This window comes from Pan troglodytes, chromosome 7, assembly GCF_028858775.2.
Source record: "Pan troglodytes isolate AG18354 chromosome 7, NHGRI_mPanTro3-v2.0_pri, whole genome shotgun sequence".
Taxonomy (NCBI): domain Eukaryota; kingdom Metazoa; phylum Chordata; class Mammalia; order Primates; family Hominidae; genus Pan; species Pan troglodytes.
The window spans coordinates 135,353,434-135,376,681 of NC_072405.2; the positions used below are offsets into that span (position 1 = coordinate 135,353,434).

At 40.9% G+C, this 23,248-nt stretch overlaps 1 protein-coding gene across 3 annotated transcripts in view; it reads right to left on the bottom strand.

Moving 5' to 3' along the window:
• Positions 1–947: 947 nt before the first annotated feature.
• The window catches only part of WASHC5 (WASH complex subunit 5), a 67,509-nt gene continuing 45,208 nt past the window's right edge, over positions 948–23,248 (bottom strand). For all 3 annotated transcript variants that reach the window (XM_519952.8, XM_009455903.5, XM_054657483.2), the window contains 9 exons: positions 21,226–21,388; positions 20,682–20,784; positions 20,514–20,593; positions 16,491–16,594; positions 15,525–15,654; positions 13,933–14,029; positions 8,936–9,089; positions 5,314–5,401; positions 948–1,362 (listed from right to left, as the gene is read on the bottom strand). In XM_519952.8, the coding sequence (XP_519952.2) occupies positions 1,306–1,362; positions 5,314–5,401; positions 8,936–9,089; positions 13,933–14,029; positions 15,525–15,654; positions 16,491–16,594; positions 20,514–20,593; positions 20,682–20,784; positions 21,226–21,388 (976 nt within the window). In that variant the 3' untranslated portion in view covers positions 948–1,305. The remainder of the gene's footprint in view (positions 1,363–5,313; positions 5,402–8,935; positions 9,090–13,932; positions 14,030–15,524; positions 15,655–16,490; positions 16,595–20,513; positions 20,594–20,681; positions 20,785–21,225; positions 21,389–23,248) is intronic.

The following is a 23,248-nucleotide window of genomic DNA, read 5'->3' on the forward strand; positions in this document are numbered from 1 at the left end:
GGATTCGAGGTTACCCTTGTTCTCCACTGAGACGCCTTTAAAGTCCTTTCTACTATGATAGTGAAATAATCAAAGCCTGTAAAGTCTTTTCTTCCCTTCAATATCAGAATTTGAGGCCTTCTGACAAAAGAAATAACATAAAATGAGAAAACTGAAGGAACCTGAGAAATCCTTTAGTCCTAATTTTACAGATGATGCCAGTAGGCTGGCTTGGGACAAAGTGTAGCTTGTGGCAGAACCAGGACTCAAACTTAGCCTCCTGACTGCAAATCAATACATCTTCCCCCACCACTAGCAAAATGACTGTCAAACAGATTTTGGCTTCTGGGTTTGGTTTGGTTTGTTCCTTCCTCTCCAGAGAAGGACATAACCATAGAGATTTAGGGTGGAAACATCTTTCTTGCTCTCATCCAAGTTGTTGATACCCAAGTTGCCACAGTAGGATGGCAGTGATATGGTGTGGCTCTGTGTCCCCACCCATATTTCTTCATAGCAGTGTGAGAACAGACTAATAGAGGCAGCTTCCTTTTCAGGGTAATTTTCATGCAGAAATGATTTAGGATTTCGAGGGAGTTAAGCTTATGGGAAGGCTATTACCAAAAAGGACTCTGGATAATGATACAGTTGTGGGGACTTGGGGCAGGACTCAGGTTGCTGAGGAAGATACTGGAAGGAGCAGCTTTGTTAAGGAGTCCTACAGAAGGAATGCTGTGGACCCCCTAGGGCATGTGGGATTGGAAGAGGATGATGAGACACCAAGAAACTTCAATGGTACATGACACAGATTGTGTGGCCACTACATTTGCTACTAGTCTGGCTATCACCACGTGCCTGCCAGCTTGTTGGGGGTGAGCTATTATACCTAGCAGAGTCATCTCTTATTCCAAACAGGGTTTTTTACAGGGTGAATACACAATTTTTGAATCATAAGCAGAGACGACTTTGGGTACTAGTAATAATACTATTTTACTGAAAATCTGGAGTTGCACAAATAGTTCTTTAGAACATAAAACTAAATGGATTTATACATAACAGTTACATTCAGCATTTAAGAGAGGCAGTACAAAAATGTGTTCTGCTTTTACATGATATAAATTGCATGTAATACCATGATTTAAACAATATCAGTTATATTAACTAATGCCATGAGATATATCTTACTCAGAACGTCTGATGTTTCCCATAATAGACAGCAAAAAATGCAGTTGTATGAGCAACTGAGTTTCTTTTCATCTTCAAATTCATTTTAGTGATGGTGGGAAGATCTAAGGACAATCCTTCCATTGAAGAAGTAGGAAAAAACAGTTACAGCACTGTTCTGAACTCATCAAAAATGAAATTAGGCACATGTGCTTCAGCAACCTGAAAAATCAAAGAATTATTCATGGTGTTATAGTTGAACAATTACAAAATTTTCATACGTAAAAGAAAAGGTATCCTTGGAGCAAGGTGAATAATAGAAGAGGAGACTCCCATGGGCGGATGACTCCTTGAAACAGCCCCTTTCTGCTTCTGGTGCCCCCTAGACTAGCGTCTCATTTCTTGGCACTGCTAACATTTGAGGGGATGCAGTACAGCTCTCCCGCCTCCAAATCTGAGCTTCTTGGCTCTTAAAGGTACCTTGATCTGCGAGGAATGTTCTTGCCTCTGGGAAGTACTGACAAGTACTCAGGTCACCTAATACACTTTATTAACTGATGACCAACAAGGAAGAACAGGATGGCTGGCAAGTGATGGGGTTGGAGAGGTAGGGGAGGGCAGGAATGAGAATGAGATACCAAGGCCAGAAGGGGAAGAGCGGGAAGGCCCTCAGAGGCATGCATTCCTGAACTGTTCTTGGGCAAAGCCCTGAGAAGACTAAGTTGGGCTCAGTTGGGTAGAATGTAGAGACAGGTGATCTCCAAGTGCTGGAGATGAGTATTTTTTATAGAAGCAGTGTTTAATTTTTTTTCTGATCATAAAGGTATCACCTGCTAATGAGAGGAAATTTAGCAAATGCAGAAGAGTATAAAAATTATTTTTACAGTGGGTGGAGGGCAAGGGGAGGGAGAGCATTAGTATAAATACCTAATACATGTGGGGCTTAAAACCTAGGCTGGGCGTGGTGGCTCACGCCTGTAATCCTGGCACTTTGGGAGGCTGAGGTGGGTGGATCACGAGGTCAGGAGTTCAAGACCAGCCTGACCAACATGGAGAAATCCCATCTCTACTGAAAATAAAAAAATCAGCAGGGCGTGGTGGTACGCGTCTGTAATCACAGCTACTCAGGAGGCTGAGGCAGAAGAATCACTTGAACCAGGGAGGCGGAGGCTGTAGTGAGCCGAGATCTCACTACTGCACTCCAGCCTGGCGACAGATGGCACATGTATAATACCTATGTAACAAACCTGCACGTTCTGCACGTGTAGCCCAGAGCTTAAAATTAAAAAAAAATTTTTTTAAATCTTAATCCCTTAGAGAAAATAAAAACTGGTAACTTTTGTAATGAATTTTTCCAGTTTACTTACATATGCAAACAGACACACACACACACACACACACACACACACACAGACACAATCAAAATTAGGATCACATAATATTGTGTCCTTCTCTACCTCTGCTAAATCTTATATTATGAACATCCTTGTGCACATATCTTGGTAAACCTTTGCACATATATCCAGCAGGTAAAATTCCTAGCAGTGGAATTGCTGGGATCAGGGTAAGTATATTACAAATGTTTTTTTAAAATAGATAAAGCTAAATTGCCCTCCTCAAAGGCTGTCAATTTACATTCCAATTAACAGCACTTACAAGTCCCATTTCTCCAAATGCTTCCGAATAATGGGGGCCCAACATTTTACCTTTCATCAACCTGATAAGTGGAAACAGTAATTTTCGTATTCTTTGGATTTTTGTCCCTTGAATCCAAAGGTTTGTCATTTCTATTTTCTTGAAAACTGCCTCTTAATTTCCTTTGCCCTTCCCCTGCTTTTTTTCTATTGGCTTGGACATCTTTTTCATACTGAACTTGAAGATTTGAAGAGCACACTATAAATCAAGAAACTAGTCCTTTGTTGGTATTTCCTCTTTTGTCTTTTGTTTTTTAATTGAGACACTGACACAGAATTAATTACATTCAGCATTTATAAAAAATCAAATCTCTAAATCTTTTTCTTTACAGTTTCTTCTTTTGGTTTTATACTTAGGAAGTTCTGAGAGCTGATACATATTTGCCTAAAATTTCGGCTAATTTATTTGTTTCATATTTCACACTAACCCTTTATCTGTAATTAATTTTGATAACATAGGAGATGTAAAGGGGACTAAGTTGCTATTTTTTAACTGTGTGAACTTACATCTATTGACTAATATTCCCTTTCTCCCTTAATTTGAGATGCTACTTTTCCTTATGTACCATTGTATGCACAGGGTGTTTCTAGGCTACATATTCTTGCTCATTGTTCCTTCTATTTAGTGGCATACCAGTGCCACCCTATTTTGGTTTCTACAGTTTTACAGTGTTTTAATACTTGATATAATGTTTTAATATCTTTTTTTTAAAAAAGGACTTGCCTAAGTCCTATGACATTTTAAAAAATATATTCTTTGAAGTTAAAAAAGTACCTGAAATCTCGATTGTAACTGCAGTAAACCTATAAACTAGATAGAACTATTATCTCTGTAATATTCGAGGACCCTCATTCAGAAACATGGACTTTCAAATTTTATATTTAAAATTTTTATAGTTTTTTAATAAAGTGTTCTTTCATATTTCTTGTAGAGGTTATTCTTAGCTATATCATTGCCTTGTTATTTCTGTGAATAGATCCTTTTTCACACTATATTTTTAATCGATTAATGTATTTCATACATTTATTCTGTAGCCAGCTTGTTTTCTGATCTCTGTATTATTTTGATAGTTTTTCACATGATTCTATTGGGTATTCAAGGAAGACAGTTATGCAGCAATCCCACTACTGGGTAACTACCCAGAGGAAAAGAAGTCATTATTCAAAAAAGATACCTGCACATGCATGTTTACAGCAGTACAATTTACAATTGCAAAATCGTGGAACCAACCCAAGTGTCCATCAATCAATGAGTGGATAAACAAATTGTGGTATATACATACGATGGAATGCTACGCAGCCATAAAAAAGAATGAATTAACAGCATTTGCAGTGACCCGGATGAGACTGGAGATTATTCTTACAAGTGAAGTAACTCAGGAATGGAAAACCAAACATCGTATATTCCTACTGATATGTGGGAGCTAAGCTATGAGGACGCAAAGGCATAAGAATTATACAATGGACTTTGGGGACTTGGATGGAAGAATGGGAGGGCAGTGAGGATAAAATACTACAAATATGGTGCAGTGTATACTGCTCAGGTGATGGGTGCATCAAAATCTCACAAATCACCACTAAAGAACTTACTCATGTAACCAAATACCACCTGTATCCCAATAACTTATGGAAAAATAAAATAAAAAAGGAAGACAATTAATCTCAAATAATACAGAGTTTGTCTTCTTTCCAATATGCATTTTATTTTCATTTCACTTCTTATTGTCTTGCACCTGTATAACAAAAGTAGTTGCAAGAGTCTGTATAGTTGTCATGACACTGTGACAGTCCTGACTTTAATGGGAATGCCACTAACATTTCACTATTATGTACTGACATTGCTAGTTAATTTTAAAAGTTCATCTTTGGCTCATGTTGTAAGAAAGTATCTTTGATTCCTAACCTACTAATTTCTAAAAATCAAATGATTTTCAGTATCTACTGAAAGTTGTATTTTTCAGTATCGAGCTCTCCACTTTGAGCTAAAATTTAACAAAGTGGAATTACTAATGAGAAAGGGATAGGAAAGAATGTCTTGGCAGGTAAAAAGTAGTCTGCCATTTCTGGAAACAGGGCTCATATATACATTTAGTTGTGGCATGAACTGTGCTTGCTGTGGGAACCAGGTCAGTGGAGAGAGAAAGAACAAACCACCATGATTATTTCTTTCCTCTGGCCACTTAAGGAATCTCTCCTGGCTTGCCTATTTCACTTAACTCCTGAACCAGATGAGTTGCTGACAGGAGTACATGGTGGAGAGGAAGAAGAGGCGGGAGGGGCATTGTGTTCAACTCTGCAAGGCACTTCCCATGGTGGAAAAGGCAGGGACATTTCAGAGCTGGGGGTAGAGCAGTGGCGAGAGGCGCAGAGGCATCTGCTGTGAACGACCTATTGGGCTTCACTCCTGATGAATCCAGGGCCACTATTATTAGCATCTTTTTACAACTATTAATATTGTTCTTTACTATCTATCACTTACCCTCCTGGGTAGCTTTGTGTACCGAACATAATCCTCCAGGAACAGAAGGGCACCCACAACATCTGCAGGAATTTCAGGTATCTTCTGGCTGTGATAGAGAACAGTTTAGATCAATTAACTGCTTTGCACATCATAAGCCCTTTTGGTCAGAATCCTGAAAGACTAAATTACCAACAGATTACCTAATGAAATCAAAGATGAACAAAAACATTGAGCATGCTCTTAATTCCTGTCAAGTTGTTACCTTGCTCATGTATTTTCAGGAGCCTACCCCATAGGGTAAATGTGAGCTTCTCTATATGGTTTCCACGGGCGTTTACAACACGATCCCTGCTATCTATCCAGACTCATCTCCCTCTGTTTACATGATTCAATACCTAGCAGGTCCCATACTTTCCCATCCCTGCACACTTTTTTTTTTTTTTTTTTTGCGACAGAGTTTTCACTCTTGTCGCCAGGCTGGAGTGCAGTGGTATGATCTCGGCTCACTGCAACCTCCGCCTCCCGGGTTCAAGTGATTCTCCAGCCTCAGCCTCCCGACTGGCTGGGATTACAGATGCACGCCACCACGCCTGGCTAATTTTTTGTATTTTTAGTAGAGACGGGGTTTCACCATGTTGGCCAGGCTGGTCTTGAACTCCTGACCTCAGGTGATCCACCCGCCCTGGCCTCCCAAAGTGTTGGGATTACAGGCGTGAGCCACCGCACCCAGCCTGCACACTGATTTGAAAGTAAACTTCTAGACATTGTTTGAGTCTCAGCTTGGGTACTTCTCCTGTGGAATCCTCCCTGATTCTCCTGGGCTGTCATAATAGTTAGCAGCATTCTCCAAGCCTCTTAATTTTTCAGTGGTGTGCTGGGTTCCCATCAGGAGTATAAACTCCTCAAGGGCCTGGGTCATATGTTCATCTTTGTTTCTCCAGCATCTGGAAATGTGCTTGGCATGTACTGCATATGAGGGTATCAAATAAATACAGCATCTAGCAATTTTTCATATGGGATTTTACTCTTGTATTCATTCAGCAACTGAAGTGCCAAGCACTGTTCCAGAGCTGGGAATACAGCAAAGTACATGCCAGGCTCCTTATAGAGCTAACGTTCCTTCTTGTTTACATCAAAAGGAGTTTTTAGGTATTAAAACGATTTCCAATTCCTGTACCAATTGGCATTTTCTAATTAACAAATAACTTTTAGTACTATTAATACATTACTGGTTAATTTCGCTGATGAACTTTGCTTTTTGAATGGGTTAAGAATGACTGTACCTGGAAAAATTCTCCCTGCTCTCAATCTTTCAATCTGTGACCAGGGCTATATTTGCTCTGCTTGGAGCAAGAGAAAGGAAGGAATTCCCATGCGTCACAGGTTCCTTAGATTCCTTTGCTCTGCTGAATCAGAAAGCCTGAGTTACAGCTGGTCTCCTGTAGCCTAATCACCACCCTCAGGGTTGCCAATAACATGCTGGACTAGAGCCACACTTAAGCCTTTACTGCCATTAGTGAAAAAGAAAGAGAGGAAGAAGAACCTGTCCAAGTTGACAGCTAGGGAGCTACAATTGGGACAGCCAGTTGTGTGGAGGTTACTTGCTAATCACCTCCGCACCATCTGAACTGGAGTCCTTCCCCTCCTCTCTGGGAGCCTGGGCCAGAGGCGCTGGGTTTTTATGAGCCTACTGCTTTCCTTGCCAACTGACCTCACTTCGTGATTGTTACAATTTCATTTTTGAGACTTTATCTTTGAGTTCTCCTCTATTTTTCAATTGTTAAAAAATCTTGTTTCTGAAGCAAGTCTTAACATCTATCCCAGGAAAACACCAGTGTTTGTTGTTCGATTCATTAACTAAGAGGAGGAGGAGCTGGCCTGACTGCAGCTCACGGGAAAGAACGACATTGGGGTTTAGAAAGAATGCAAAATCAGTAGGAGCCACTGGTATGCACTGGATGTCAAGAAACCTATCACCGCAAAGCCGAGATCACGCCACTGCACTCCAACCTGGGCGACAGAGCGACTCTTTCTCATAAAAAAAAAAAAAAGGACTCATCACTGCAATTGTAGCTGCTCTACTGTCCACAGAGGGCCCAGAATGAAGACGTGTAATACTCCTCTGTGCCAAGGGGAGGGCTGTGCTTGGAATCTCAATACAAGTTTGGGAAACCACATTTTAAGATGGTCAAAAACAGACTGGAACACCCAGAAAAAGTCACTCACTATGGTGAGCAGCCTCTAAACTGCAAGACATCGGGAACAGGTGGAAGGGGCTTATCTAAACATTGAGAAGACCTAAGACAACAGATGGCATACAAAATCGGAAGTGATGCTGCAAAGGAGGGAGACTGCATTATTCTGTATGATTTCAAAAGGGAGGAAAAAGCTCAGCGAGTGAAACATCCAGAGACACAGGTTCTAATAATCACAATCAGGAACTTTCTAATGAGAACAAGACTTAGCCAGTGGACTGTGCTGCCTGGAGAGGTAGCACAAGCCCCCTCGGTGAGAGTGTTCCAGCAGTGGCTGCATGACTACCTGTCAAGGATGTCCTAGAGCTCATTCCTGCACTTAGTGGGAGGTCAATTAAATGACCTCGAAAATCATTTCCAGTTTTAGGACTTAGTAGTATTTTGTGTGGACTTAGAAGATCGCTTTGGTTCGTTTTATTTTTTTTGAGATGGAGTCTCGCTCTGTCACCCAGGCTGGAGGGCAGTGGCATGATCTCAGCTCACTGCACCTCTGAGGCCTCCTGGGTTCAAGCAATCCTCCTGCCTCAGCCTCCTGAGTAGCTGGGATTACAGGTGGCCACCACTACATGTGGTTAATTTTTGTGTTTTTTTAGTAGAGATGGGGTTTCACCATGTTGGCCAGGCTGGTCCTGAACTCCTGACCTCAAGTAATCTACCCACCTCGGCCTCCCAAGTGCTGGGATTACAGACTTGAGCCACCGTGCCCAGCCGCTTTGATTCGTTTTTTACATTATAGTGGCAAAAATGACCAAGCAAACATGACAGCAAAGGTTATTTAGCCAGGCTGACCCTTTAGGATAGCAGAGAAGGAGGCACAGGACCCAGCATCTCATGGAAATAACTTTTTTTTCTTTATCCCAGAAAAGCCACATTTAGGGGCAGGGGAAAAGAATTGGCAGGAATTAAAGTTTTATAAGCATTGTATCAAATAGCAACTCTTGTGAAATTTGCTTCTCTACATGCAGACACTGCCCAGGCTTTGACACACTGATATGTTCTCTGACTCCCACTGAAGTGAGTGGAATCATCTCTTGGCAATGGCCCAGCAGGAGTGCAGGGGCTCGCTGAGATTGAAGAGCTGCATCCAAGAGTGCAGAGGAACAGAGCTGCACTTTCTTCCCCATGGTAGTTACTATTCATGGTCCTGAGTCACTCCTGGAAAATCACTGTGAGTAGACCGGATGGAGTTCCCCTGGCAGGGTGACTAAGGATGGACACACCTGTAATTGCTCTAAACAAGGAGGTATGCCCTGACTTGCTTTACAGAGAAGGGTGAGCAACCATTTCCCATCTCTATTAGGGCGATAAGAGGAACTTGGTAATGCGAGGTTTAAGTCAGGTTTTGTGACAAGAAGTCCCACGTAGTCCTGGTTGGTCTTCTGTACCTTGTACACTGCTCCACCGTGGAGCAGATAAACTGGCCAATCAGCGCCAGGAACTGCTCGGTGTACCGGGAATGGAACTGCTTCAGCAGAGTGAGCAGTCCCAGGACAAGTGGTGGCCAATCAACCGGGTCGGTCGGTTTTCGGCAGACCATTCCTGCAAGGGAACAAGTTGCAACACCATATGAAGTACTTGCCTTCAGCAACATTCATTAAATACCAACGCTGTGAAGGTCAAAATGTTTGGGGCCCATATCCTCGCTGGCAGATGATATTTTGGAGGGAATGACAATTCTGGGCCATATTTTGAATTAGCCACAGGATTGGTAGGGCATTCCAGGGGTCTGAAGGATTCAAAACCAATAAAACAGTTACTAAATTTTGTAATTATCATTACTGGTTCTTTTGAATTACTCAATTAACATATATTATTGTAGCAATTTTTAAAGATACAGATAAATGTAAATGAGAAAAAAAATCACTACAACTGACTTCTGTTAACGGCAGCATGACATACTAGATATCCTGAACTACTATCTTAAGTGAAAAGCTGGATAAAATACTTTTAGAGTATCTTTAAACAAATGTTGAGTAATATATATACATAAAGAATCTGCAGAAATCAAGAGAGTGGAAGAAGGATATTTATGAAGTGAATGAGTATCAAAGCTGGCCTTTACACTAACGATTTTTTAAAAAATTGGAGATGGGGTCTTGCTATGTTGCCCAGGCTGGAGTGCAGTGGCTATTCGCAGGTGCAATCACAGCACATTATAGCCTTGAATTCCAGGGCTCAAGCTGGGACTACAGGTGTGTACCACTGCACCTGGCTCTACACTAAAGATTTCTGCCAAAATGTGGAGACCCTGACCTCTGCCTGGGTGGCTGCATGGGAAACCAGAGACAGAGATTAGGGTCTTCCAGAAGAAACACAATGTTGAAAAAGAACAGTGTTGGGAAGGTTTGGGTTGCCTCATTTCAAGCTCTCTATACAGTTTCAATAATTAAGACACTATGGCATAAGAACAGACAAATAGATCAATGGAACGGAATAGAGTCTAGAGACAGTCCCACCCTTCTATGAGTAATTGAATAGTCACAAATATACCAAATAATAAAAAAAGATAAATCTTTTAACAAATGGTACTGAAACTGGATAGTCTTATGGGGGAACGACAAACCTTGACCCCTATCTCATACTGTACACAAAAAACAATTAGAGATGAACCACTGGCCTCAATGTAAAAGCAAAGACTACAGAACTGTAAGAAAAAATATCAAAGATATCTTTGTGACCTTGAAGAAGGCAGAGATTTCTTTTTTTTTTTTTGAGACGGAGTCTCACTGTGTCACCTAGGCTGGAGGGCAGTGGCACAATCTCGGCTCACTGCAACCTCTGCCTCCCAGATTCTAGCGATTCTCCTGCCTCAGCCTCCCAAGTAGCTGGGATTACAGGCGTGTGCCACCACGTCTGGCTAATTTTTGTGTTTTTAGTAGAGACAGGGGTTTCACTATGTTGACCAGGCTGGTCTCAAACTCCTGACCTCAGGTGATCCTCTCGTCTCAGCCTCCCAAAATGCTGGGATTACAGGCATGGGCCACTGTGCCTGGCCTGGCAGAGATTTCTTAGACAAGACAAAAAAGAATAATTATAAAGGAAAAAAATGGATAAACTGGACACCATCAACAGTAAAAACTTCTGCTCATTAAAGTTACCAGTAAAAAAATACATAGGTAAGTCACAATATTCTCAAAACATATCTAATAAGGAACTTGAATCCATAATATATACATAACTACTACAACTCTGTAATAAAAAAACAATTTAAAAACGAGCATAAGACTAGAACAGGCACTTCGCAGAGAAGGATATAAGGAATGGCCAATAAGCACATGAAAAAGTGCTCAAATCATTAATCATCAGGGAGGCAAATTAAAGCTGCAACAAGATACCATAGATACCCATCAGGATGGCTAAAATGGGCTGGGTTCAGTGGCTTATGCCTGTAATCTCAGCACTTTGGGAGGCCAAGGTGGGTGGAACACTTGAGGTCAGGAGTTCGAGACCAGCCTGGCCAACATGGTGAAACCTGTCTCTACTAAAAATACAAAAATTACCCGAGCATGGTGATGCATGCTTGTAGCCTGTAATTCCAGCTACTCAGGTGGCCGAGGCAGAACTGCTTGAACCCAGGAGGTGGAGGTTGCAGTGGGCCGAGATTACGCTACTGCACTTCAGCCTGGGTGACAGAGTGAGACTGTTTCAGAAAAAAAAAAGAATGGCTAAAATGAAAATGACTGACGCCACCAAATAATGGCGAGGATGTGGACTACACATATACTCACTCTTGGTGAGGCTGTAACTGGCACAACCACTTTGGACAAAGGGTTGGCAGTTTCTTATCAAGTTAACTGGTTAAACAGACCCTCAGGTCCCATATTTGAGTTCTTGTGAAGACCGGAAAATCTTCCCCAAACCAGAGAAGCCTAAACAAGTGATCCTGAATAACCTAACCTAGGCCTTGGCAATTCAGAACATAGAGGAATAATCCTAACAGGACTCAGTATGGAGAAATAATCCTTTCCAGGTGGAAAGCAAGAGTGATGTTAACAACAAACACTTCTACAACTAGCTCTACACCACGAAGCTTCTTTCTTCAAACACAGACCAAGCCAGGTATGCATTTCATAGGTCAATGCTGAGAACGGTGTTTACAAGGTTGAATAAATGTTTTTCGGATATACAGTTTCAAGGCTCTCTTTACAGTTTCAATAATCAAGACACTATTGGCATAAGAAAAGACAAACACATCAATGGAACAGAATAGAGTCTAGAGATAGTCCCACCCTTATATGAGCAACTGAATACCCACAAAGATACCAAACAATTGTTCCTTCCTCAGTCCTACTGTAATTTAGTTCCTGCATTAACACATCAGTCTTACTGATGAGAAGAATTATAGTCAGTTATAAATACCACATTTCTAGGATACATAAAGATTTTGTTGTGTTATGTTTTAAGATCTGGGAATTCCAGGGAGAGTGATACTTTCCATAAGCAGCTTTACAATCAAGGTGCCAGGCCCTAATCATATACACAATGAAAAAAAAATTAGAATGAGAAGTCAACAAAAAGTTATTCTTTAATGAAAAGAAGGTTCTTTCTGCACTGACAGTTCATTATCAAGAATCATATATTCCTATTGAATAATAACATAGGGAGAACAGAGAGAGAACATGAATCTCTGAATCTTCAGATGAACCTTTACATTACACTTGGGATGGCCCTTTAAATTGATTTTGACCAATATATAGAAAGGGACTCAGCACCTGTTGGGCACTCAGTTTGCGGTGACTTGGCCAAAGTCACATAGGTGATAAGTGGTGAAGCCAGATTCCAAACACACATTGGTTCCCTCCCTCCTACAGCAAGTATTGATTGAGGAGATCATGCTCTGCCTTCTGTGACAATCACAGGCATTGTCATGGAAGCAGTGTCTAGAATCAATGATTACTTTTGAATGAGAGAATAAAAACATTAAAGAGATTCCACATTTTCACCCTAAAAAAGCTTATGAAATAGGAAAGTACTGTAAGGAAGAAATATATTTAGGAATCTCTAGTTAAGAAACAATGATTACATTTGTAGAAATGCTCTTATAATGCTTTTAAAGTAAACTAAAGTCTATAGTGGATTTTTAAAAATGTCATTTAGTTGGATACAAAGTTTGAAGGCAGAGGAAACACTTTGTTATCTATTATGTAACTACAAAAATATTCTGACGAATGACAAAAATAAATTAGGGTTATATTCCTGGAGAGAATAGACATATTGAAAGGCTTTGGTGTCTCTTGTTTGTACAGAATATTCTGACATACAATCATACATAAAGTATTAAATGTTCATGTATAAATATTAGTCTTATCTCCTTAACTATATTGTTACTTTTCCCATCACGGTTCCAGATACACAGCTGGCACATGCATCCTGTTGAAAGAACAGAACATCAACCAAAAGAAGTTTCTTTCACACCACAATTAGCTGCCTAAACATTAAAGAAGAGAATCAAAACAAAGGTCCCTCACATTCTACAAGCTGGACAATGAACCCTTACTGAGGTAGACCGTACTTTGTTGATTTTAAATCCACTGTCTAGGGCTGGGCACAATGGCTCACGCCTGTAATCTCAGCCCTTTAGGAGCCGAGGCAGGTGGATCGCTTGAGCCCAGGAGTTTGAAACCAGTCTGGGCAACATGGCAAAACCCTGTTGCTACAAAAAATACAAAAAAATTAGCTGGGCATGGCGGTGTGCACCTATAGTCCCAGCTACTCAGGAGGCTGAGGTGGAAGGATTCTTGAGCACGAGAGGTCAAGGCCATAGTGAGCTGAGATTGTGCCACTGTACTCCCATCTGACTGACTGAGTGAGACCTTGTCTCAAAAAATAAATAAAATAAAATAAATAAATAAGTGTACTTAAAAAAAAAATAAATCCGGCCAGGTGCGGTGGCTCACACCTGTAATCCCAGCACTTAGGGAGGCCAAGGTGGGCGGATCACCTGAGGTCAGGAGTTCGAGACCAGCCTGGTTAACATGGTGAAAACTCTGTCTCTACTAAAAATACAAAAATATTAGATGGGCGTGGTAGTACATGCCTGTAATCCCAGCTGCCTGGGAGGCTGAGGCAGGAGAATCGCTTGAACCTGCGAGGCAGAGGCTGCAGTGAGCTGAGACCACGCCATCACGCTCCAGCCTGGGCAATAAGAACAAAACTCCATCTCAAAAATAAATAAGTAAATAAAAATAAGAATAAATCCACTGTCTACAGTTCATAAAAAGGCATTGTATTTCAAAGGCATAAAGACTCGAATTTCATAAACATAAATTTAACTAAGAAAAGATCTCATATCCGACATAGGCATTCTATACAAAAAGCTATTTAGTTAGATGTTAATCTGTTGGTATTGTTACTCATTGCAAATAATAAATGTCATACATACCCAGATTTTTGTTGTATTGAAGTTTTGGCAACTGAGCGATCAAAAATAGAAAGTTTACAATTGGAAAATAGGGTAAGCGCTTTGTTGTTATGTATATCTGGAAAGAGAAAGGTAAGAAAAATAGATGGTTAAATCACATTGCACAATACCACAGAACAGGTTTCCAAATGAAAATCTTCCATTTTACTTCAATTTGCTCTTTGGCTTTCCTGAAATGTGGATGGTTCCATTAATTTGCTGCCTTCAGAGTTTTATTTAACACACCTGGCCCTGGCCACATAAATACCTGTATCATAATTTGCCCTTCTGGGAAGAAAACAATTTTGCTTAGAAAGACTTTTCCCCTGAATCTTGTTAATGTCATTAATAAAGGGAGGGAGGAACGAGTGATGAGCAAGAATGGGAGGGGAAGGCAAAATGAAGAGCAGTCGAGGAAGAGCTGGAGGTGAATATAGGGGGAGTGTGGGAGAGAGAAGAGAGAGAGAGGGAAAGAGGGAAGAAGGAGAGGAGGAGGGAGAGTGAAGGGAAAAGATCCATGTAGCAGCGAGTGGTGGTATCTAAGTAGAAAGAGAGCAAAGTTCTTCTGTCATTTGCTGTCCCCTAGGCAATGTCACAGAGCAGTCTCCCAGATGTCACGGCAGAAACTACAGTCAGGGCGTACATGGCCAGGTCCAGACTCCCAGCTGGCCGATTCCATAGGAGACAGGGTAGCACATGGGTCAGAAGCAGGGGCTCTGGTCAGACTGCCTGGCTCCTCCACTTGCTAGCTGGCCTCTCTGAGCCTCGGGTTCCTCAACTCATAATGGCATATTTCATAGGGCTTGTTGTGAGATGAAGTGAGATAATCCACAATCAGGGTTAAGACAGTGCACTTGTTATGCAGTAAATATTCAAGACATTAGCTACTATTCAGGTTTATAATATTTTATCCAAAACTCAAGGGATAATACAGCTTTCAGAATTTCAAATTTTATAGATTTAGAAAGATAATATAGGGGCTGGCGTAATGCACTATAATCAAAGTTACTATAATCAAAGGCTGCATCAAAATATATGAATGTTTACAGTAAGGAGGATAAATAACTAGTATAAACAGCCTTATGTCAGCTCAGGACAGATTTTGCCACGCAAAGAGATCTGGCACCGAGTTATGAAAAAACTTTCAGTTCTTAGAGGTTTTCTGAGCTCACAACTGCAGGGAAGAGTTTGTAGCTTCTATGATGACTGGGATTACTGTCAGCCACAAGGGGAAGCACCTTTGGCAAGACAGATCAATGCTACCATTTTGGGTTTGTTGGGCCTTGATGATTGAACGGCAAACCCCAGTGAAACCCAAAACTAATCTCTTACACGGAGGCAGCACCTTCCCCTTTGTCATGAGCTTTCACCAGCGCTATAGCACTTGATTCTCACAGACCTGAGCCAGGCGGGGAAAGTGTGATGATTGCTTAGAAAGGGCAGGGAACTGAATGGAATGAAGGCTCTGGGGTCTGAACCCAGGTTCCTCTGGTATTTCTGCACAGTAATCTGTTACCTGGGCCAAATACCATTCTGTACCCCCATCCCCGCCATTATATATTTTAATTATTCACCTTATTCAGTGGGTTGTGAATGCCAGCTGCCTCCAGATAGGCTGTGATTTCATATAAAAGTGTGTTATCTTCTTTGGGGTAAGGAAGTGAAGGGTCCTGATAGTGGGCTTCAATGTCTGCTAGGAGAGCCCTAAAGGAAGAAAAACCCCGGAGATAAACATTAGTGAGTAAATGAATTTATACAAGAGTTAATATAGGGCAGTGATGTAATCTTTTCAAGCCTCAGTTTCCTCATCTGTAAAATGAGAGCTTGATCTCGCTAATTCTCAATCCATGCCTGTGATGGGTTTTAAGTGGAAAATTTGACCTAGAATTACTTCATCTTTTGGAATCAACCTCAATCAAATGCATTCACCATTCAAATTTTCATGTATTGACTGAACTGTTCTTAATACCTGCTTTGTCAAAAGCACTGACTTGGTGAGTGAGAAGCACAGATTATTTATCTGTAAGTAGGCAGCCTCAAACGACAGCAGGTTGCTGGTGAGGCGGAGGATATGAGTTCCCTCTAGGACAGGCCTCCATAACCACTCTTGGTAATCAACACACTTCCAACTGCCCTCTGGATGATGAGTGATCAGCCCTGTAAAAAGCCAGTTGCGGATTTTGGTAATAATTGCTTTCTAAAATCTGTGCAAGTATCTAGCAGTGTCTGGTGTGTCTCTCACTCGCTCTCTCTAATGAATTCATTTGTTCAGCGGACATGTATTGAATCATGTGATCAGTACATGTCTGCTGAATACATGAATCCATTAGAGAGAGCGAGTGAGAGACAGAGATAAATGGAGGGACAATACTGAGGAAAGAGGCTCCGAAGACAGATTTGATTATCCGTGGCAAGGAAGCCTGTAAATTTAGACCTTCCACCCAAAACTAACTTAAAAGAGTAAGAACTGAAGAAACTGGGGTGCGTAGATAATAAACAATCCAAGCCCACGGAGGGCTGTTTCAAATCCTGGCACTTACTTATTGAGATTCTCCAGAGCAGCTGCCAGATGTTTAGAATCAAACCGACAAGAATAATTTAATTCATTGGCAATCTGTTGTCTCAGAATCTGCATCTGCCCAACCTGTGCACAAGCAAGAGAAAGAACAGGTAGTGCATTCAAGCATTTCAGAGTGACAGTGAGGAGGTAAACACAAAGATGACAATTCTTCACTGGGCCTTCACATCACTCTACAGGAAAAAAAATAAGGATTTCCTGAACTGATCTCTTGGCTAAGACCAGCACTGGACCTAATAGAGCACCAGAGGCCCTTCAAGGAATGTCTGGATGGACTCCCATACCCCAACCTAAAAATACCCCAAAGTCTATGATTCACAAAGTGATCTATTAATGTTCAGTTGTTCATGTATCAAAGGTGTCTTTTTTGAAGCTATATTTTTAACCTTTTGGAATAAGTGCTCCAAATTTAGTAGCTGCTGTGAGAAGTCTTACTTACTTCCTTTTATTTATCCTAAATGGAACTTTCTCAAGCTCTAGGAATGCCATTTCACACTAGTATTCTCAAATTGGGTGAATATTAAGTCTGTCCATGCCACTCAGGATTATAGGTTCTATAATTATCTGGATTACAAAATAATCTACATAAAATCTTTCACGAAAATTTAAAAAATGATAGCCCCTTAATCCAGGGTTCTTAATTTTTTGTGTGTGTCTGATATGGTTTGGCTGTGCTCCCACCCAAATTTCATCTTGAATTGTAGTTCCCATAATCCCCATGTGTCGTGGGAGGGACCCAGTGGGAGGTAATTGAATTATGGGGGTGGTTACCTCCATACTGTTCTCGTAATCGTGGATGAGTTCTCACGAGATCTGATGGTTTTATAAGGGGCTTTTCTCCTTTTGATTATATTTCTCTTTCCTGTTGCCATGTGAAGAAGGACATGTTTGCTTCCACTTCCACCATGGTTGTAAGTTTCCTGAGGCCTCCACAGCCATGCTGAACTGTGAGTCAATCGAACCTCTTTCCTTTATAAATTACCCAGTCTTGAGTATATCTTTATTATGTGAGAATTGACTAATATAGCCTTGGACCCCTTTGGGAATCTGGTGAAGCCTATGGACACCATTTCAGAATAACGTTTTTGAATGTACAAAATAAAACATAGAGGGTAACAGTGGAAGCCAGTTGTAATGAAATATAATTAACCATTCAAAGAACAAATCTGTGATATAGAGTTATGCTAGGATGGTGGATTAACTACGGTACTTTAAAAGTAGCTATGAGCATAAATGATACTTGGAGATTATCTGCAATGGTTGGATGATAGGAAGCAATCTTTGGGTCAGGCTTGAGAGTTCAGTTTGCCCTCATAATGTTGTCTGCATCATAAGGTCAATAGCACACTCTAACTTTTTCTGCCTATAAATGTCTTCTTTTCTACTTGGACAAAGTATCCCTAAAAGACTGGCAAAGGGGAGTGAGGGAGGTGGGGACAGGAGGGAAGACAGTATTATAATGCAAGCAGCAATAAGGTGGAAATAAACGCATTTCCTCTGAGTTGTTGGGGGCAGAGAAGAGTTAAGGAAAAGACAGTGGCTCACGCCTGCAATCCCAGCACTTTGGGAGGCCGAGGCAGGCTGATCGCTTGAGGCTAGGAGTTCGAGACCAAGCCTGACCAAAATGGTGAAACTCTGTCTCTACTAAAAATAAAAAAATTAGCTGGGTATGGTGGTGGACACCTGTAATCCCAGCTACTTGGAAGGCTGAGGTACGAGAAACACTTGAACCCAGGAGGTAGAGGTTGCAGTGAGCCAAGATTGTGCCACTGCACTCCAGCCCGGGCGACAGAGTGAGACTGTCTCAAAAAAAAAGAAAAGGAGGGTGGCCTTCTCTAAGAATGAGCAAAAGTTACTTAGCTAAATGGAGCCTGTAATGGTCAAAAGTATTAAATGACCTCAGATGTATTATTTTTGACCACTATTCATACAAGACTATTACTCTATTTATGTGAAAAACGTCAATCCAAAAATGCTATTTATAAATAGGAAGTGTTTGAATTTATAGAGTAGCATTATTTAAAAATTAGAATGCAGCAAATCCAAGAAAATACTAGGTTCTTTCAGGCCACGTAAAAATGTCCCTGAAACCCTGTATCTGGCCCATATAATTCTTTGCTTAATTTTCTATGTGTAGTATACTCTGTGTCAAGGATCCTCTTGAAAATATCAATCTAGAACTGGAAATAGAAATAAAGTCAGTTTAATATAACTTGCTCTCGTTTACTGCACAATGAATCTTTGTTAGTGACATTTTCTATTTTTGGTACTCACGCACTTCAAGCTTTAATAAGCTGCTGAAGAGGCTAAGGAGCCTGGGATGGATGAGAAACTTATTCTACCTACTCATTTGCCTCTTTGGAGATATCTGGCTTATCATTCTTTCTCCAAGATTTTTCTAGAGTTGCACTATTGAGTACAGCAGCTCCTAGCGATGTGTGGCTATTTATATTTAAATTAATATGAAATAAAATTTAAAATTGCATTTCACTGTCCCACAACCCACATTTCATGAGCTCAATAGCTACACAGGGCTAGGAGCTGCTGTCATCATCGAATAGCACAGAACATTTCCATTGTTGTTCCAGATTATTAACACTGGCTCCGTGACTGTACGCACCCTAATTCAAGACAAAAAGACAAATTTGTCCTTTGGGGCTTTATTTAAAGATCGCTGACTCGGTCACAGTCACGTGGCTGTTACTGAATTACTGGCAACTATAACCAATAGTTGGAATAGCTACTGGACTGAGAACCCTCCAGTAAGCAAGGGGAAAACCTTCCAGTTTCTTGGAAGAATCCCTGTAATCCCCCTAACGCCTCCTACAGAGTTGGGACTCACACCTGTCCAAACTCGGGTGATTCTTTATTCCTCCTAAAAGGTTTTCCAGCAATTAGAAACTTGGCCTGGGAAGCGCTTAATATCTGACAATCATAAGGCTAGGGGAAGGCAGGCCCACATCACGAGAGGACATCTAGCAGAGCCATGGGCTCCTTGCCTTACCTGTTCTGTTTAATGATCCAAACAACAACAACAACCACTCACCAAAATTATGGCAAATATATTGTGAATTTGGCTAAGACACCAATGAGTGCTGTCTCAATGAGAAACTTATATAATTGGGAATCAGAGAATGGAACTTTTCAAAATTCCCTTAGCATTCTAGAATTCTAGACTTTTCTACGGTATGTGATATTTTTGACCACAAACCAGTTTTCTACCAGGAAGTCTACTCTTCCCTGCTAGATTGTGAGTTACCTAAAGAGACCGGTCGTGTTTCATTTAACTCTGTCTTTCACAGCAACTGGTAATGCCCTGGGTATAATGGGTGTGCAAGAATGGGCCGTGATGATCTCAGATTATCAGATGATGAAAGAAGACTCGCAGAAGATGCAGGGGTCCCTGGGAGCTCCTACTGCCGAGTAAAGGCAGGAAACTAGGCAGCTGGATTCTAAAATAAGTTAGACTTCCATCCAGCAAATTAATCTCTTCGTCTTTCTTATTCATTTCCAAAGTAAGACTGCTTTCTGCAGAGTATAAGGATAATTTATGCCCCAAAGAACCTGGCTTCCTAACATCTATGCAGACACAAGAGGGGAGAGAGACAATGTTCTGTTCTAACAGCAGCTTGGAGCAGATGAGGTGTGTATAAATGAACTTTGTTATGTAAAAAGGGAGTATTACTGTGCAAGGAAAAGTTCAATTTTCATATATAAAAGCACCTCTAGCCAAAAGGCATTTTACAAAGAGCCAGTTTTCTTGAACAAAAGGAAAACGCTAGGCTCCTAAAAAGCCTAATCAAGAACAGATCCAGAAAGGGAGATAAACAAAATGAATTTTAAAATGATAAACTGAAGTATTAAAATATTTTTGATTTAATGACAAAAGAAAGAAGAGTAGCTTTTTTTGGGCAACAAAGTTACCAGAAAATAAAAAATTTAATAATGTAAGTATTGACTGTACACCCTCTCTTCTACAACATACCTTCATTATAGCCTCGAGATACGCAGTCCAAATCTTCTGTGTTTTGGCAATGGCGGAAAAATAAATTTTATTTGAATTTGCTGAAAAGTTAAAACATAATTTTCTCTTTAGTACATTCGTAAAGGCTACAGTGTCATCCCCGCCTCAGGCTAGTTTCAGGACACTCACCGACAATACTTTTTAGGGGACTGACAGCATTCATGAGGGTTTTTAAAGTGTCCTGAACAGTTCTGTCTCTCAGGATAATTTTCTGAAACATACTGAGGAAATTCTAAAAACAAGAAGGCACGGTCAAAGAACCAAACATAATGAATTAAACAAGCAAATACTCCAGTTACCTAAAATGCTATGCAGAACAGAGGCTGGGCCTAAGTCACACAAAACCTCTAAACAGGATGACAGCAAAAAGAAGCATCTTCAGGTTCCTGTTAGAAACATCCCTTGCTAGGAAAAGTCACTGGCTTCAAGGATTAAAAAGTCTTATCTTCCCAAGTTGATACTTACAAAAACAGTCTAATCCTAAAAGTACTATGCTGGCCAAACAAATTCTAGTTTATTCCCAGCTCTGATCTACCCAGTAGGTATCATATGTCTAAAGTCAGTGTAAGAAATCATGGAAGAAAGGTTAAGTGAGTTCAAACTGCCCACTAAAATATGTTCTTGCCTCTCCCCCAGGGTGGCAGAAAACAGGCATGAAAGTCAAAAGGCTCACCTGTAACTCTTTTACAATCATAAAGCACAGAAGCCTGTCTAAGCCATTTAGACCAAAGGTTCCCAAGGTGGTCTGGATTTCTGAGAAGAGGCGGCTGCTGGTCACTTCCTGATGAGTTTTCATATCATACCAAGTGTTCAGCTGGTCTATGTGACATGTCATTCTAAAATGAAAACAACGCAAAAACCCCAGAATGGCTCAGAATTCATCCTTAAAGAGATGTTAGGACTCAACAGGACATGCGGCACCAAATATGAAGAACAGGAGTTACATGATCTGTGTTTTCTAACCTCTGTATTCAGGCACCCAATGCATCTTCCCAGTGACACCCAATGGAACAGGAAGGTAAAATTCAGTCTGACCCCCTTTTCCTGCCCTATGCCATATCATTGGTTTCAGTCATTTATTTCCATTGAGTTAGGGTGTTGACTTGGAATCATGCTGAGAAGACAAGGTTAGGTTCAGCTGTCAGGCTGGAAGACTTTAGAGCCCATTTGTCTCTCTATGCAGCCTTCCTTTAAATTTCCAGTTTGGAGACAAAACAAGGCCTTGTGTCATTTCCATTTGATAAAAAAGGAACCTAGAATCTCCATATGCTACCTAACATTTGAGACTATGACGTCAAAGCAATTTGCTTTTTCCTCCCAGTTCCTTAAACTTGTAGATGCCATCTTCTGGTCCTCTCCAAATGATTCTTTTTAGACTCACAAGTGTGACGATGACAGTGACAACAACCAACCATATTTACTGGGCACTTATTGTGCACCAGGTGCTGTGTGTGCTAAGACCTTTCCATGTGTTATTTCATCCTCATAATAGCTCTGTGAATACAAACTATTTCATCCTCATTTTATAGATAATTGAGGCTCTTATAGGTCTGACCACCACCCTTAACCACCATTTCAATGGTTTTCAAACATTGAGAGAGGGACCCTGAGTCTCTGGTAGAGCTTGTCTGAAATACAGATGCCCAGCTTCCATTCCTGAAGAATCTGATTTAATAGTTCTGGGGGAGAGCTCTGGCCTTTGCATTTTCAGCAAGCTCCACAGATGACATATCCTATTGTCCAAAGCCACCACATACCTTTACCAGAAGGAGGCGTGAGAAGGAGTTGAAAGAGCCTAGAAGCAAGGGAGGTTTTAAATCAGGAAGTAAATAGGGAGAACAAAACAAGAGGATTCCCAAACTGCTTACAACTTCCATCTGCTTGCTTCAAAGACTCCTTCTGCCACCAAGTACACTCTGATGGTGTACACTCTGATGTGTCACTGGGGAGGCCCCCAATTCTGATGATAAAATTCATATATGATGTGGAAATTCTGGTCACACTGAATCCTCTCTGCCTGCACTAATAGGGCACTGGGTGGATAGTTTTCTAAAAAGGCTTCGGTGATTGAAGGGTACCAAGAAAGAAGGAGCTATAGAACTTTTTGAATCACTTACTTTTTTTGTCCCATGAGTCAAAATTCCTTATTTCTGCTAGAAATTTTGGAATAAGGTTATGCATAGTTTCTCAACTTTCACAAGTTTCGAAGGACAAAATACTGGATTAGAAAGAAGACAGCACAAAGGATCCAGGTCCTAAGAAGATTTAACTCACACAAGATCAACTACACGTGCCTGGGTGGTCAGAGAACAAAGATCATCGCTTTTTTCCTGGGTAATTCCACCAACCCTTCTGCTCAGTGAGCCTGTGCCCAGGGGTGGATATGAGAACCTGCTCTTCCCCAAGCTGATCTTAGTACCAACAGCTTCTCCTGAGGCTCAAATGAAGAAAAAGGAGGAAAACTGGCTCAGCTGGACTTACTAGAGGAAGCATGCTAGTCTCTGCCGTGGTGCTCACCTAAAATATTCTCAGGAGCAGTTTTAATTAAATGAGATTTTCACCCAGCTACTGCTGAACGTAGAGCCCACATAACCCGTATGTAGACTGTGATTGGCTGTATACAAAGCTATGCAGTCTGCCCTTCACAGTACAATGCCTAGGAGCTGGGCTCTGCAGTCAGAGGGCCTGGAGTGTAT